General features: G+C 34.7%; 1 protein-coding gene across 4 annotated transcripts in view; it reads left to right on the forward strand.

Moving 5' to 3' along the window:
* The first annotated feature begins 733 nt into the window (after nt 1–733).
* Nucleotides 734–17915, forward strand: part of rttn (rotatin) — an 82268-nt gene continuing 65086 nt past the window's right edge. For 2 of the 4 annotated variants that reach the window (XM_051098222.1, XM_051098224.1), the window contains exons 1-12: nt 734–869; nt 3702–3889; nt 4141–4336; nt 4562–4639; nt 6761–6851; nt 6946–7060; nt 7779–7926; nt 10415–10580; nt 12128–12312; nt 12443–12558; nt 14112–14282; nt 14547–14759. In XM_051098222.1, coding sequence (XP_050954179.1) covers nt 839–869; nt 3702–3889; nt 4141–4336; nt 4562–4639; nt 6761–6851; nt 6946–7060; nt 7779–7926; nt 10415–10580; nt 12128–12312; nt 12443–12558; nt 14112–14282; nt 14547–14759 — 1698 coding nt within the window. In that variant the 5' untranslated portion in view covers nt 734–838. The remainder of the gene's footprint in view (nt 870–3701; nt 3890–4140; nt 4337–4561; nt 4640–6760; nt 6852–6945; nt 7061–7778; nt 7927–10414; nt 10581–12127; nt 12313–12442; nt 12559–14111; nt 14283–14546; nt 14760–17915) is intronic. The other 2 variants (XM_051098223.1, XM_051098226.1) reach the window with 1 other exon arrangement.

Consider the following 17915-nt stretch of genomic DNA (forward strand, 5'->3'; position numbering starts at 1 on the left):
GATCATAATATAAATAACATCATAACAAGAAATAGCTATGATACTGGGTTTGAAATCAAATGTTTGCATAGTTATGACAGAAAACACTAGCATCTAACAATGCCTTGGAAAAAACAATCTTAAAAAATAAAGTTTATGCATAAACCCAAATAGGACATAAAACAGTTATCAAATAAGCATGTGTCCTGAAACATTGGTGTCTAGAGCAGCCAATGCAATTTAAAAGAAGTCAATTAAATCTGTAGGTGTGGGTGGGTGTGTGAAAAAATTCAGATGTAATCCCCTTTGTAATCGCTGGCATTTTTCAGAAGTAACTGCAATTTAATTACATATTTTTTCTCAGTAACTGTAACTAATTACAATTACATTTATTTTGTAATTAAATTACGTAATTCGGTTACATGTAACTAGTTACTCCCCAACACTGTATATAGTAATTAGTGTTAAAAACATTATAGCCTAATAGAACTGACTGACTATTTTACATAAAAATATAAAAACAGATTATTTAGCAGAAAAAGAAAAGTAAAAGAATAGTATTATTATGGTAAAACTGTACATTTTCTTACATTTTCATAAGGGGGAATTCAGATTAATTATTATGTACAGAATACAATTACGTATTTGTTTATATTATTTTTATTATGATATATGCTTGTTTCAAGCGGCCTCTCACACTTGTCTGACATATACCGGAAGTGCCTGACAGTGGCGCGCTAGTTGAAAACAGACCCGCGACGCTGCCAGTGATGACTAGGATGTGACGTTTAACCGACAACCACCGTTGATAAACAGTAAATGTAGTCTGTTTTGTTTTCCACCTGTGAGATAAACCGCTATGGAGTTGTCATCCCTCATAAAGAAGATCGGTAAGACGCTTTTTAAGAGAGACAGTCGGCGTTTTGAGCTTTAAACAACAAACAGCTAGTTTTGAAGTAGCCTGATAAGCTAAACAGAAGTGAAGCTGTATGTTTTGAACAGTTATTTGGTATAAACATGTATGTATAATTACCAATAGTGCTAATATTGTTGTTGTATCTTGCAAAAAAGTATGTTTTTAGTTTGTTGAAGTCATACATAAGCTAATATATTGTTGCGCTAGTATGTGTGTGTTTTTATAGCGGCTCACAAAGGATCTGTCAAACTTTTCTTTTTTGGCTTTAGTTTATGATAGTAACATCCGTCTGCTGCTTTTTTTGTAAAATTTTGTAGCTGAACTGAGTTGAACTGCAATCTGTGTTATGGTTTTATGTAAATGCATCAGGCTGTTTTGCATACGCTGCAAAAATTAATTTAAACGATAAACGATCTAAACGTTATCGAATTATATATTTGCTGGTATCACAAGATGATTTAAGATATTAAAACTGCAGGTTGGGTCAGAAAAATAACTTTAATTTAAAGGGGAAACAAGATTGTTTTTCTGTTGCCCCACTGATTGACATTTTTTTGTTTTTGATACATTTTTCAGAAAACAAGACTTAATATGTTAAGTAATTTTGCTTCTCAACTTAAAGTGTCTTGATTTAAAGGGGTTGCTACACAAAAAAAGAAAATTGTTTAATTTACTCACCCTTAAGTTGTTACAAATCTGTATGAATTTATGTAAATCTGTGTTATGGTTTTATGTAAATACATCAGGCTGTTTTGCATACGCTGCAAAAATTAATTTATTGCTTAGTAGATTTGCTTTGTTTTACTGTATAACGATCTAAACGTTATTGAATTATATATTTGCTTGTATCACAAGATGATTTAAAATATTAAAACTGCAGGCTGGGTCAGAAAAATAACTTTAATTTAAAGGGGAAACAAGATTATTTTTCTGCTGCCCCACTGATAGATGTTTTTTTTTGTTTTTGATACATTTTTCAGAAAACAAGACTTAATATGTTAAGTAATTTTGCTTCTCAACTTAAAGTGTCTTGATTTAAAGGGGTAGTTACACAAAAAAAGGAAAATTGTGTAATTTACTCACCCTTAAGTTGTTACAAACCTGTATGAATTTATATAAATCTGTGTTATGGTTTTATGTAAATGCATCAGGCTGTTTTGCATACGCTGCAAAAATTAATTTCTTGCTTAGTAGTTTTGCTTTGTTTTACTGTGTAACGATCTAAACGTTATCGAATTATATATTTGCTGGTATCACAAGATGATTTAAGATATTAAAACTGCAGGTTGGGTCAGAAAAATAACTTTAATTTAAAGGAGAAACGATTATTTTTTTCTGCTGCCCCACTGATTGACATTTTTTTGTTTTTGATACATTTTTCAGAAAACAAGACTTAATATGTTAAGTAATTTTGCTTCTCAACTTAAAGTATCTTGATTTAAAGGGGTAGTTACACAAAAAAGGGAAAATTGTGTAATTTACTCACCCTTAAGTTGTTACAAACCTGTATGAATTTACAACCTGTATGACCATATGTGTTATGGTCTTATGTAAATGCATCAGGCTGTTTTGCATACGCTGCAAAAATTAATTTCTTGCTTAGTAGTTTTGCTTTGTTTTACTGTATAACGATCTAAACGTTATTGAATTATATATTTGTATCACAAGATGATTTAAGATATTAAAACTGCTGGTGGGGTCAGAAAAATAACTTTAATTTAAAGGGGAAACAAGATTGTTTTTCTGCTGCCCCACTGATTGATTTTTTTGGTTTTTGATACATTTTTCAGAAAACAAGACTTGATATGTTAAGTAATTTTGCTTCTCAACCCAAAGTATCTTGATTTAAAGGGATAGTTACACAAAAAAAAGAAAATTGTGTAATTTACTCACCCTTAAGTTGTTACAAACCTGTATGAATTTATATAAATCAGTTGTTAAACCCAAAAGTTGACCAAAGTTGACGGTAGTCATTGACTTCCGCAGTAAGGAGGGAAAAAAAAAAACTATAAAAGTCAGTGGCTACCATCAACTTATTACCTGTTACCAATATTCTTCAAAATATCTTACCTTATGTTCAAAAAAAGAGAAAAGAAATACAGGTAAATAATGACAGAATTGTCATTTTTGAGTGAACTATCCTTTTAAGAAAGTTTAAATATTTGTGCTAAAAAAAAAAAAAATATATATATATATATATATATATATATACATATATATATACATATATATATATATATATATATATACACACACACACTGCATTTTTTGCAACATTTTTTGCTGCAAATACATTAAAGTAACTTGACAAATTAATTTTCATTTTCATTTTGATTACATAATAATGGCAATATATACATGTCAAAGTCAGACATGCCCCTTTGCCAGCTGTGATGCCTGGTTGCTGGTTTAAACTTGGCCCAGGTTTTAAAAGATTTTTGGGTCAGCACACCTTAATTAATAGCTTCAACAATTGATTGCCAATTAAGTTTAGAATACAATGAATTTAGGCCCAGATTATGCAGAGCTGTAAGAGCTGCTAATGGTGGATATTTTGATGAATGGAAAATTTAAGTTTTTTTCTATGTATAAACTGTTTATGTAATAAAATATGTTTTTGTAGTTTGTGTTGTCCCTTATCAGTGCAAAATTATCACAAATTAAAAAGAATTCATGCCAATATTGTCCAAAAACCCACTTTTCTAGGGCATTTTCAAATTTTTGGAGGGCAGTGTATATACTTTTGTAGTGTAAATTGTTGCACTGCATTATACTATATTCATACATCCTTATTTTTCTCCATAAGGACACTCCTTAGTGGAAATCAGAGTTCGGGCTCTTAAAAATATCAGAAGCAAACTGGACCATGGTCTCATCGCCATTCCTGATCTGGTCCAAGAAAGGATGCTGTTTGTCTTCCTTCTGGAGTGGTTTAATTTTCCGGAGGTTCCAATGCAGGAGGAAGTTCTGGAGTTTATCAGCACGTTGTCTAAGGTAGTTATAATGTACAGAATGTATGCAAAATGAATCGAGTGTCTTTATATTGCCAGGCTGCATTTAGATGTTCTCAGTGACAGGAAGTGATATTTTAATGGGCTTCTCTGCAGTGGCACTATTCATTACCAATCAGATCATGAGGGGAAAAAAAGTGCATGTCAGTATCCACGGAAAGAACCCGGCAGATTATTCTGCTAGATGGCATGTTTTGAGTAGTATCTAATTTTGGTTTCTGTACCGTGTCAAAGCACACAACCGGAGCCCAAATGCTACGGGAGGTAGGGGCTGTCGAATTCCTCACACAGCTCTCGGCTAATGTGGATCCTCGGCTCCGAACAATTGTAGACGGCATCTTCGATCAGCTCTTCCACCTCCCAGAGGCCCTGCCTAGTTGTCCGCCCACGACCTCCTATGAGCCACACTCTGTTCCCTTGCTGCAGACAGGTATAAAAACATTACATTGATTTTATATCAGTCTGTTCTGCAGATTACTGTAGATATCGATGTCATTATAACCAATGTCAAGGTTGCCACATAGTCCTGTTTGAATAGCTGTCTGACAGCAGCTCCGAAATGAACATGAGTAGACTGTCTGATTCAAGGCAGAGGAGAGCATGAAAGTGCTGGTCCTTATTCGCTTTTCAACTGCAGCTGCTTTTGTGTTCTCAGAAGACGACTCGTCGGCTAGGGGATATTTCCAGTGCAGTAAACCCAAGCAGACAGATGCTCCCACCCCCAGAGTATCATGTAGGTGACATGAACATCAAATTACTTTTTCTTAACTAACTTTCAGGGAGAACTTAAATTCATTAAGTCTATAAAATGGATCACTGTGGAATGTATGTGTTAAATAATCTAATATCGACACTGATAAGAATTGTCAGGACTCGACAGCAAGGGTTTTTTTTCTCTTCTGGCAAAGTTGGGGCAGTAGTGCAGATTTGTGAGCGAATGTTTTTATTTTTTATAAAAATGATGTATGTGTATATTATTTATTGTAATTTTATATACAATAATGTTTCGAAAGAAATCTCTTATGCTCACAAAAGCTGTATTAATTTGATCAAATATACAGTAATATTGTGAAATATTATCTTTTAAAAATATTTTTTTTGTATTTTTAAAAAGTCATTTATTCCTGGGATGCTCAAGATGATTTTTCAGCAGCAGCCAGTTTTAACTCCAGTTTTTAGAGTCACATGATCCTTCAGAAATGCTGATTTGGTGCTGAAGAAATGTTGAAAACAGTGTTGCTTTATATTTTTTTGGACATTGATACATTTTTTTCAGGTTTTTATGGAAGCCTGTTTCCGTCACTGAATAAAAAATAAAATTAAAAAAGCCAATTGTGACTTCTTATCTTACAATTCTGACTTTTTTTATTACATGATATGAACTTGCAATTCTGACTTTTTTTTTTTGAAATATAAACGTGCAATTGCTTGTTATAAAGTCAGGATTGTGAGATATAAACTCGTACTTCTGAGAAATAAAGACGGAATTGCAAGATATAAACTCACAGTTCTGCAGTTGCAAGTTTATGTCAAAATTCTGAGAAACTGGTCAGAATTGCGAGAAAATAAAAAAAAAAGAAAGTGTTAACTTGAAAGTCAGAATTACAGATATAAACTGCAGAAATCATTTTAATATGTTGATTTTGTGCTGAAGAAATGTTGAAAATAGTGCTACTTAATTTTTTAAAATACTTTCTTCTTCTTTTTTTGCCACTAAAACAAATATTTAATTTTGACTTTTTATCTCCCAATTTTGATGTTTCTTTTCCTTGAAATTGCAAGTTTACATCTCACAATTATATTTATTTTTTTATTTTTTCCTCAGAATTACATGATGCAAACGCACAATTTTGACTTTATAGCATGCAATTACAAGTTTTTATGTCACAATTCTGAGGAAAAAAGTCAGAATTGCAAGGAAAAAAAAAAAAAATGTCAACATGAAATTGCGAGTTATAAAGTTAGAATTGCAAAATATAAACTGCAGAAATCAAATCAAATAAAAATAAATAACTCATAATCACAATTCTGACTTTTTTCTCACAACTGAGATATAAACTCACAATTATGTGTTAAAAATTGGAACTGCGAGATATAAACTCGCTATTCTGACTTCATAACACACAATTGCAAGTTTATCACAATTCTGAGAAAAAAAGTCAGAATTGTGAGGAAAACAGTAAAAAAAAAAAAAAAAAAAAAAAAAAAAACATGAACTTGCAATTGCGCGTTATAAAATCAGAATAGTGAGATGTAAATTGTAATTTTGTATCATGCATTTCTGATTTTAAAAAAAAGTCAATTGTGAGTTTGTATAACAGAATTCTGAGAAAAAAGCAAGAATTTCGAGATGAAAACTTGCAATTGCAAGAAAAAAAGTCAGAATTGTAAGATAAAAGGTTACAATTACCTTTTCCATTTTTTGTTCAGAGACAGGCTTCCATAGATTTCTGTCATGAATTGGAAGAAAAAACGTACTGACCCCAAATTTTGAATGGTAGTGCATTTTTAATTAAGTTTATATTGCAGCCATTCAATCTGTCACACATCGTTCTTATGATTCTGTCAAAACCTAATGTTATCTAATTATACAGTGTTGCTGACATATTTTTGTACTTAAAAAGAGTTGTTTACACATCACAAAAAGCTTTGCCATGTGTAAAACACATGTACATGATTAGCAAACTTGAACTATTGAACCCTAAAATTAAAATTCTGTCAGCATTTTCTTGCCCTCAAGTTTTATGAAAGAATTTTCATATAAACATATCAACAAGTTGTTGATATTGTTTCCTTTGTTTCAAGTTTTGAGATCTTTAAGATCTTTATATATTTTTGCTTCTTTGCCCTGCAGTCAATTCTTGTGTAAGATGCTTGAAGTTCTCTGTTTTTCCATGGCTGTCCTTGAATACGACAGATCGACATATATTATCATCAAATGAAAGGTATTTGTGCACTCTCCTTGGAGTAATTTTACCACTCTTACTATCTAATATATGTCTTATTGCCAAAATGACCTGTCACCTGTTTAATATTTAGTTCCCTTAGAAGCGACAATCACAATTTAGTACGAACCACCTGCGAGCTGCTTCGTGATGTCATCATGCAAGACTTCCCCGCTGAAATATTCCTGCAAAGGCCAAGTACAGTTCAAGTAAGATTTAAATTTTATTTCTGTCAGTTGTTTTAACCCCTGATGGGAGCTTCAGAAGTTGAGTGACAGTGATGAAAGTGATATTGTGGGGTCCGTAATCCCTATTTCATTCTATAATTGAATGCCACGGAATCTGATTGGCTGTACAATACGTTCAAGTCCGGAAAGTATTGGAATGACAGCGGCAAATCGTGTCTTATGTTTAGGACTGTATAATGGCGATTATCTGGCAAGCTGACACTAGCCGTTTTTGTACAAGCGTTTAAAACCAAGTGACAAGCATTGCTGTGTTTCTGACACATGTAGGCCTCAATGAAAATTATTTATTGTTCTCTTGTGCTAGAATAAAGCGTTGGAAGCATTCGCTTTGGTTCTTAATGCTCTTGATCTTTTGTATAATTGTTTAAAAATTAAAGGTGCCACTAATTCGGACTCTGGAGTGATCAGTTCAATTAGGTTTATTGAATCAATCTGATTCATTGGCACTGCTTTGGTACCATTGGAGGGGTAGTGAATTTTAAATTGGTACAAATTACACAAGTTAAAAGTCAGTATCAGGTGGCCTTTTATTTAGTGCCTAATTGAATGTAGAATCACTTCCCTTAAAACACTTGCAGCATTTAGATCAGCGGTTGTGTTGTAATGTTATAACAATTCGAAACAGGTTTGCGAGACAACATCAACTTCTGTTTTCATATATTGCCGTTTTCCCCTCTAGAGTCTGCTGTCACTTCTCGGTCTGAATGTTGACGGTGATGTCAGCTACCTGACGTTTCAGGCATTGGCCTGTCTGGAACAGCTTTGCAGGAACTTGAGGAGCCGCCTACGTTTCTACAGAGATCCAAGCTTCTACTCGGCCAAGCAAGGTACCAAACACCATCTATTATAAATATGGTAACTTGTTCCAATGTAGAGGTTCACTTATATTAGCTCATCTTTTTTTTTAGATTTGTGTAGCGTTCTAGAAGTCAGAAAGACTTTTTACATTCATTGGCATATTAACTTTTTAAGGGTTAGTTCACACAAAAATGAAGATTCTGACAATTCTGACTGATGCTTAATTACTCGCCCTCTTGTTGTTCCAAGCGTAAGAGATTTGTTCAACTTCAGAACACAAATTAAGATATTTTTATTAAATCCAAGAGCTTTCTGACTAGGGATGTGTGCAACGACTAATTTGATAGTCGTTTAAACGAAAGTTTTGTGTCTGACTAGTCGACTAGTCTAAAAGCAAGACACCCCCAAAAGTTGGTAAGAAAAAACCTATGGATGTACATGTATATAATAGCCTGCATTTTAAATACTTATCTATAAATCACACGGTCAAATCCCTCAATGAATTCCACTTGCTGTACGCTTGCCTCGCATTATCATCATTTAATTTTAGGCGGTCGTTAAAAATGATACAAAAGAAGAGCATACACTCAACATCAGCCACTGCATAGCTTATTTATTCAAATCAGCTGGGGAAATACAGAACAATCTAAAATCAATCAATAGCCTGACAGAATTATTCATCTTCATATAACGGTAAACAACATATTAAAACACAAGTCAAAAACAATAGAAACGTTTATCAAAGAATAGCATTAAAACAGCTTTTAAAAACGTATGTCATGCAGGCTATGTCGTTTAAAAACAAAACAATGCAACGGTGGCAGGTTGTAGTAAATGCCATGATTAACTTGGCTGGCTTTGGCTAGCCTCTAAGCTAACGCCTATGGCGTGCCTGTTACGCATCGCTGAAGTACAGTTATTGTAAGCCAATTTGTTATTACACCGTTTACACAAAACTTTTCAGATTCCTTCTAATTCAAAATAATCCCACACCTTAGTCTTTTGCGTGGTCATGAGGTCTCTATAAGGGCATGCAAGGCATGAAAACTTAGTTTTTACCTTGATACACTTTTAAAAATAATGTAGTACTTTTCAAACGTTTAATTTTAACTTATTTAAAAGGTTTTAAATGTAACATTAAAATTATGGCAATCTCAATGATAAAATCATGCTTTTTTTCTGTTGTGTAGTTGAATATTGTTTTCAGTGTCAACTAGTAGGAGCTGTACCGTTTAGGCGACTAGTCGACTAGACCCATACATCCCTATTTCTGACCCTGCGTACACTCTACAAAAATGCTGGGTTAAATATGGACAAACCCAGCGTTGTTTTTTTTTGTTTTTTTCAAATCAACATGCTGGGTTGTTTTAATTAACTCAAATGTTGATTGAAAATTACTATTGTTGGCTTAAAATTAACCAAAAATAAGTTGGAAATGAAAAAGCAGACACGTAATTACTAGAGGCAACAGTAAAAATCAAAACGTGAACATTTATTAATAAGTGAAAACACCCATGGACAAAAATATCAGACAAATTGAATTATGCAGAATAGTTTTTAACATTACATACTTTTACACTTTTTTAACAAGCCTTTTAGAAATAAAAATATAACATTTAAAAGTAATATTTTCATTCAAGTATATTGAACTGTTCTCTGTTATCCATTTTAACAGAAAAGTTCAGATTCTTGTGCCGGTGTTTCTATCCAAGCCAGGGCTGGGCTGCTGTTTGGTGGGGGAGCTGCAAACCTCAGACCGCCGCCTCGCATTTACTCGTAGTTGAAAGATGCGGTGACTGAATCCATAATAACCTGCCCATAAACAAACAGTACAGAGTTATTAGAACATATTTTAGCATCCGAATGAATTAGAATCAGTATTACAACGAATAAAATCAGTTATGCAAGACAATGCGTTTCTGTCATGCGACACTGACCGTTGCTGACGCATTTAGCTGACTGACATGACATCTCTTCTCTGATGTTGTGTTGTGCAAAATAAATTAATTTACTGCACAGTAAGGACTTTTTAGATAAAAATAACATATACAATATAACGTATACGTTGTAAATAAAATGTACACACCTTAATTTCACTGAAGAAGTGCACGAAATCAGCGGGGCTGAGGGCTCGCTCTCTCCTGAAGAGAATGAAAAGCCTGTGCTCCGACTGTAACCCAGCAGCTGGGTTAAATTGAGTTTGCGCTGGGTTGTTTCGTCGGAGGGAGGGGAGAGGCGTATAGTTTCAGCGGTCAGTGAGATTGACCCAACCGGCATAACCCAGCGATTGGGTTAAAAAATAACCCAGCATTTTTTAGAGTGTAGACAGCAATGCAACTACCAAGTTCATGGCCCAAAAAGGTAGTAAGGACATTGTTAAAATAGTCCATGTGGCATCAGTGGTTCAACCGTAAGCCTTCTTATAAATGTGTTTTTAAAACTGGTGAAGAGGTTCTTGATGTTTAGGAATTAACTGAATTATGAATTAATACTTGTCTTATTATTTCACCCCTTTAGACCCTGTTTCTCAGAACTCGTCTATCTCCTACCCTCAGGAGGTGAGGGCTACCCAGCGGTCTGGGGTCTCTTCTCCAGAGGAAATGTCCCCCAGACCCTCTGTGGTAGGCAGACCCGGTCAACGACTACGTGGGGATGGCCAGGATGGAGATGCTGCCTCTTCTAGGTGCTTAATAAGATTTGTTCTTTATCTTTAAAATAAAAAGGATTTTCCAAGGTAATTTTTTAAATAAGACAGTATTTTTTTTTTTTTTTTTTGTTCTGGTTATAACAAGCTGTTAAATATTTAATTGCTTAAACATTACTCTTTGTACATGTAATTCTTTTTTGTATGCATTTTAATTATTATTTTTAAAAAACCTTTTAAATTTAATTTGCATATTAATCTTGGTAACATTTTAAAATAAGGTTCATTAGTTACTATTAGTTAATTACATTAGTTAACATGAACTAATAATGAACAATACCTCTACAGCATTTATTAATCGTAGTAAATGTTAATTTCACCATTTACTAAAGCATTAATAAAACCACAAGTTGTTAGTTCACATTAGTTAAAGGAGTAATTTACTTCCAGAACAAATATTTACAGATAATGCACTCACCCTGTTGTCATCCAAGACGTTTATGAAAGAAATTATGTTTTTTGAGGAAAACATTTCAGGATTTGGTGCCCTGATTTTGAACTTCCAAAAGGCAGTTTAAATGTGGCTTCAAATGATCATAAATGCGGTTGTAAACAATCCCAGCCGAGGAAGTCTTATTCAGCGAAACGATCAGTTATTTTCATTAAAAAAGTACAATTTAAATGCTTTTTAATCTCAAACGCTTGTCTTGTCTTCCTCTTCCTGAACTCTGTGTATTCTGACTCAAGACAGTTAGGGTATGTCGAAAATCTCTGATCATATTTTCTCCCTCATCTTCAAAAATCATTTCAAAATCATCCTGCATCACTGCAGAAGTTCCAACCCAGTCTTTGCAAAGTGAACATACAAAGAAGATTAAACACCCTCAACAAAAAAGGTAAACCAGTGATATAGGACGATTTTGAAGTTGAGGGAGAACATGAGATGGGAGTTTTTCGACATACCCTAACTGTCACGAACCGGAAAAAAACAGGTCGGGAAGAGCAAGACAAGACGAGCGTTTGACATTAAAAAGTATATAAATTGTATTACTTTTATGAAAATAACCGATTGTTTTGCTAGATAAGACCCATCTTCCTTGGCTGGGATCATTTACAACCACATTTTGGATAATTTGAAGCCACATTTAAACTGTATTTTGGAAGTTTAAACTCTGGGCACCATATCAGTCCATTATATGGAGAAAAATCCTGAAATGTTTTCCTCAAAAAACAATTTCTTTACAACTAAAGAAAGACAGACTTGAACATCTTGGATGACAAGGGGGTTAGTACATTATCTGCAAATTGTTGTTCTGGAAGTAAACTTCTCCTTTAGTATCCTCATGATTTTTGGCATAAAAGAAAAATCGATCATTTTGACCCATACAATGTATTTTTTGGATATTGGTTCAAATATAACCACGCTACTTAAGACTGGTTTTGTGGTGCAGGGTCCACAAAACCGTAAATATACCAAGTTATTCATCACCTCCTTTGAAAAATCTTTTTTTTTTTTTTTTTTAAATGTTGCTCACATTTTTCTTGTTCTTATTAATTAAGAATTCTTTTTAATTTGTGTGGTACAGCGGTAGCAGCAGTCAGAGAGGGGCTCCCCCCAGGCCAGCCCAACAGTCTCCTCTCCCGCAGCCCCACCCGGAGCTCCCCCCGGAGATGGAAGCGGAGGACTCACTGGAGCTGCAGCTGCAGCAGTGGAGCTTGGCTAGATTCGCCGTGGCGGCCGTGGAGCACGCTCTCCCTCTCATCAGGACAGGTGAGAGTTCTCTCAAACCCTCTTTCCTGTTTCAAATGCAGCTACAGCTGCTGCCATTCCACTCACACATGTGCTTCCATCGCTCATCATGTTCCCTTCTCTTTTTTTCCTCTCATCCCCACCCTCTCAGAGAGCCTGAAGGTTTTCCAACGGGCGCTAGAGCTGCTGGCAGAAGCACAGGGGCTGCTGGGAGACAGCGTAGCCCCTGAGGTGTGGGACGAGCACAGCCTGACTGCGACAGAGCTGGCAAGTGTCTTCAACAACCCTCCTCCACGGTGCAGATCCATAGCCATGAGGCTGATGTCTGCATTAGTGCATACAAACACACACCTGTCGCTGCTCCGTCTCACCCACTTCACTTACTCTGAGGGACAGATGGTCATTGTAGAACATTAAGCTATCAGCACAGATCAGTCATGCCACGACCGTTGTATTTTAGGCCAGTTTTACCACTTAGAAGTCCCTGTTTTCTCCTGACAACTCTATACATCTGCTATTTCCACCTAAACCACTTGTTTTGGTTTAATAAAATATAGTAAGACATCTTTATACATTTCAGTATGGCTCTATTCAACAGCATTAGTTAAAGGGACGGTTTGCCTAAAAATGAATTACTCATCCTCATGTCGTTCCAAACCTGTAAGACCTTTTGTTCATCTTCGGAACACAAATCTTTGATGAAATCCTAAAGTCCTTACTACCTTTCTGGCCTTGCTGTCTATGCAAGGACAGAAAGCTGTCAGACCTCATCAAAAATATCTTAATTTGTGTTCTGAAGGCTTTGGAACAACATGAGGGTGAGTAATTAACGACAAAACTTAAATTTTTGGGTGAACCATCGCCTTAATGAAATAGCTATCATGAAATAACAATGAACATACTTTTAGAGCGTCTATTAATCCTGCTTAATGTTAATGCAGTAATACATTTCAGATTGTATAAATTAACTTTAGTTAATGTATTATAAATGAACATTAATTAACAATAAAAAAATACTAAATTTAAAAGTTAACCTAGATTAATAAATTCTGTTTAATTGCTGTTTATATTAGGTCGTGATACCTAATGCATCAACTAATGTTAATGTAATGAGCCTCACTGTTAAAATGTTTCATTTATTTGGTTTTATTTGACTTCAGGAAGGTCCCATTGAGATACAATATCTCTTCTATCATACAGTCCTGGTCAGTGTTACCCAATAAGCATATATATGTTAACATTTAGGTACTATATTATATTATATACTGCATTATGTAATATAAATGAACACTTTTCAAATCATGTTAGTTCATAATGCATAAACCAATGTAGATATTCAGTCATGGTTATGAAATGATAACGTTCACAACCTTATTGTGAAGTTTCATCATTTTCATAATGCAAAGTTTACTTTGTTTCATTCAGCGTATGAGTATTTAACATAAAATTACATCAATGCGTTGCGTTATACGCATACCAAGGATAATGTAGGTCGTATCGCACTGATTTACAAATTTGTCTCAGCCAATTATATTTATTGCTGGTAGAAGTCTTTTTAAACGAACCCATTGTGCTTAGTGTGTGTGCACACCTATGAGAACGTTCCCCGCCGCATATGATTATGTATATTTCACGCCATGCTTCTCTCCCTCATTGATCTTTAATGCACGCTCATGGCGTTTTATCTTGAAAAACTGCTGTCATCTGAAAACTTTCTTTGAAATGCACAGGACTCTTGCTGCCCCCTGCTGGCAATAAAATGACAAGATCAGTAAGTCTCTCAGTACTTATGTTTTTTTTTTTTTTTTGTCTTGTGAAAGAGGGAGAAATTACAAGCATGTATAGAGACATTGGGAAACGTTATGTGCTACCACCATGGCATGACTTCCTCTGAACAGCCAGAATCGTCTTTGATCCACCACCGAATGGTCTTCACAGGAACGGCCGTTTTCACAATACGTCTCCTGCAAACCTTGTTACCTGTGGAGAAGGTGAGTGAGCATATGGCTGTGCCATTCTTAGACATTAATAAGCCATGCCACCGTTGCTGAATGGACATATGGCCGTGTCCTTCATGGTCATTATTAAAACAAATGAGAGTGTGAAACGCACCAGAAGTCGCTGTGAAAGGGTCAATTGTTCAGTTAAGCTGTAGACCTAAGGACAGCACTGTAATTACAGACGAATTCATTAGTGTGTGCTTGTTTGGTGCACATATGTGTTTGTTACCTTGTGTATGATGTCTTTACCAACAGGCTGGAGATAACCTTCCGGAAAGTACAGTGGCTGCCATTTTCCTCGTATGTCTTGATGCATCCTTCAGTGTGGCGTACCCTCTTATCCATGAGTCAGCCGTGGCGTACCTAGAGCAGGCTTGCTTTGAAAGATACAGCCTGTATCGAAGAGTATCCCGTGTTTTTCACTGCATGGAGGCTACATGCACTTTTTTAAAGGATGCACAGGCTGAGGTAATGACTGGAAACTTTCAACACTAAATAACTTCTATCTGCTAGAAGTATATGTTTCTTCCAGTGGATTTAGTGAAGTAAGGCATCCACTGATATTAAAATTCTGGTTGATAACCATAAGCTGATAATTATTTTATAACGTTATAGCCGATATTAAAATTCAACACTATTACAAATAAAATAAATTGATACTTGGAGCCATTTTGAGCTTTTTAAAGGCTGATGTAATGCTTGGAAACTTTTATGAATGACTAACTTAGAGACTTAGATATAATTAAAACTAAGCTGGTTATATAATTAAAGTATATATTACTTACAGTGGATTCATTGAATTAATATTATTAAAATTCTGGTTGATAAGCCATTAATTATTTTTTGTTATAGTCGATATGTGACCCTGGACCACAAAACCAGTCATAAGGGTCAATTTTTTGAATTTGAGATTTATATATCATCTGAAAGCTTTGTTAGGATTGGACAATATTTGGTCGAGATACAACTATTTGAAAATCTGGAATCTGAGGGTGCAAAAAATCAAAATGCTGTTGTCCAAATGAAGTTCTTAGCAATGCATATTACTAATCAAAAATTAAGTTTTGATATATTTATGGTAGAAAATTTACAAAATGTCTTCATGGAATATGCTCTTTACTTAATATCCTAATGATATTTGGCATAAAAGAAAAATCAATCATTTTGACCCATACAGTTTATTGTTGGCTATTGCTAGAAATATACATGTGCTACTTATGATTGGATTTGGGGTCCAGGGTCACATATTAAATTAGAAAATACTGTCAAAATAATTGTAAAAATTAATTAAGTCATTTTGAGGTTTGCTAAAGATTACATTTAATAGCGTTACTAAATAATTTTAATAAGTTATAATAATTAACTGTAAGAGAGCAATACATTATACAAGGTTCGTAAAAGGTACTTAAACTTGAGTTTTTGAAATTTAAAATTTGGAAAACCCTTGAAAATAGCAATATTCCTGATGAGGAAACCCTTGAAAAGTGCTTAAATTATTAAAAGAAAATGTATCTATGAAACTTGTGACTTCGATTTTTCATTTTAAAGTGATTCTCTAGAAAAAAACAGAAAAAAATCCCAGATTATTAGCCAATTATTTTTGAATTTTGACATTGCTTGTAACGATTTTAATAAGCGTTTTCAGTTGAAAACTCTGAATCAGTTAAACCATTGCGTCGCAAAGCGATTCACAGTCTCGCAGCACTCCAATTGGGTTGCATGTCACAAATCATTTGATTCAGATGGTGACTTTGGAGTGCGTACTGCGAATCTGGATTTATACTGGAACTTCGGAGCAGGTTAATGAATCTTGTGCTTCACATCGGAACTTTGGAAAGCCGATTGCAAATCATTCGATTCAGATCGAGACTTCAATGCAGGTTTGCAAATCATTTTATTCAGTTTGAAACTGCAGAGCGTGTATTGCGAATCATTTGTTTCAGATATGGATTTCGGGGTGGTTTTGTGAATCTTTTTTCTGATTTTTTTATTTTAATAAACCGTAGAAAACATCAAGCCATTAGGGCAGTACAGTTATAAAAACAAAACAAAGAAAAAAGAAAGAAAGAAAGAAGAAGAAAATTAACTGTGGTTTTCATTTGAAAGAGAAGACATTGTTTGATAAGTAAGATCTGATTGAAGTCTTTGAAAATCAAAAAAGTAGTGCTTGAAAAGTCCTTGAAAGTCCTGGAATTTCATTTTACAGTATCTGTACAAACACTGATTATACAAAAGCTAGCTAAAATGTAAAAGCAGAAGAAAATGAGTGTAAACAATTGTAATATTTTATTATGTCCCTGAATTTAGGTTGAAATGCAAACTGGTTGTTTGTCCATGTCTAATTACTATTACTCTGGCACTCAATTATTCTATTTCACTCTTTATATTTTGCTTGTTCATTAGAAAACTATGTACTCTGATCTCACAATCGCAGACTTGCTAGTCTGATCATTAGCCAGAGGTTATGACTAATACTATTTTAATAGGCTGCCTATGCTTGCCTTTTTTCAAACGGTAGTTATGGCTAGTAATTTAAAGTATGCTCCATAGTTGCTAGTACCCCAATAGTATTTTTGTCTAATTTATATTCATGTAATTTATAATATATATAAATGTATTTAATATATAAACATTAGGGGTGTAACGATACGCGTATTCGTATTGAACCGTTCGGTACGAGGCTTTCGGTTCGGTACACATTACGAACCGAACGATTCAGAAAAATACTTTTATGTTTGAAAAAAATAAAAGAGAATAAAGTGTGTAATATAGCCGTTTTTCCACTATCGTGCCGAACGGTTCTTATAACGGTCAGGTACGGTTCCAGTTGTGTTTCCACCTGAGCCTGGTACGGCACGGCACGATTACAAACTGTTCTCGGCACGGTTAGACAACCGTGCTGAACCGTGCTGATAGAATGTGTGTGCTAAGCGAAAGCGCGCTGTATGATCAAACAGCCAAGTAAACAGCTGTTACGCTGCGTTCATAGCTCATGCATTAATACTGTCAATAAATGTGTTATTTTTCAGAAAGGTTTTACCTTCTGTGTTTGTCTCCGTTGGCATGCATATCCCCTCAGCATTTGTTGGTAACGTTATACCTGTCGTCGCCTTCTGTTTATTTTATTTTTTGCGTTGTTTATAGTTGTGTCCTTTTTTTCTGTTATTTAACGAAGTCCCAAAAACAGAAATATCTGATCATATCTCGGTTTATATTACAATTGCGTTAACAAGGCAACGACTAAGGCATTTGTATTTACATTCCAAAGAGTTCCGTTATCGGCACCACAGTGGAAAATGAAACCGTATCCGTGCTGACTAGCCCGGATCGGCACGGAACGGAACGGTTAAGCGAAGAGAACGGTTCGGCCCGATAGTGGAAAAGCGGCTAAATAATTCCTGCTTTGTACAGAAAAACAAAAGCCCAAATAGAGAACCAGTTGGCCGAAGCACCAGCGATTGCTCTGACGACAGACAGCTGGACGTCTTTCTATTAGTTTATAACTACTACAATATTACATTAATTTTTTTTTATCAGGAGCTTTTTGGTTTTGGTTATAAAGGAGGTTTTGTTTTATATGCTGCTAAAAAGAAACCCCAGAAGATGGGTGAAGAATAGCTCCAT

This window comes from Labeo rohita, chromosome 24, assembly GCF_022985175.1.
Source record: "Labeo rohita strain BAU-BD-2019 chromosome 24, IGBB_LRoh.1.0, whole genome shotgun sequence".
Lineage (NCBI taxonomy): Eukaryota > Metazoa > Chordata > Actinopteri > Cypriniformes > Cyprinidae > Labeo > Labeo rohita.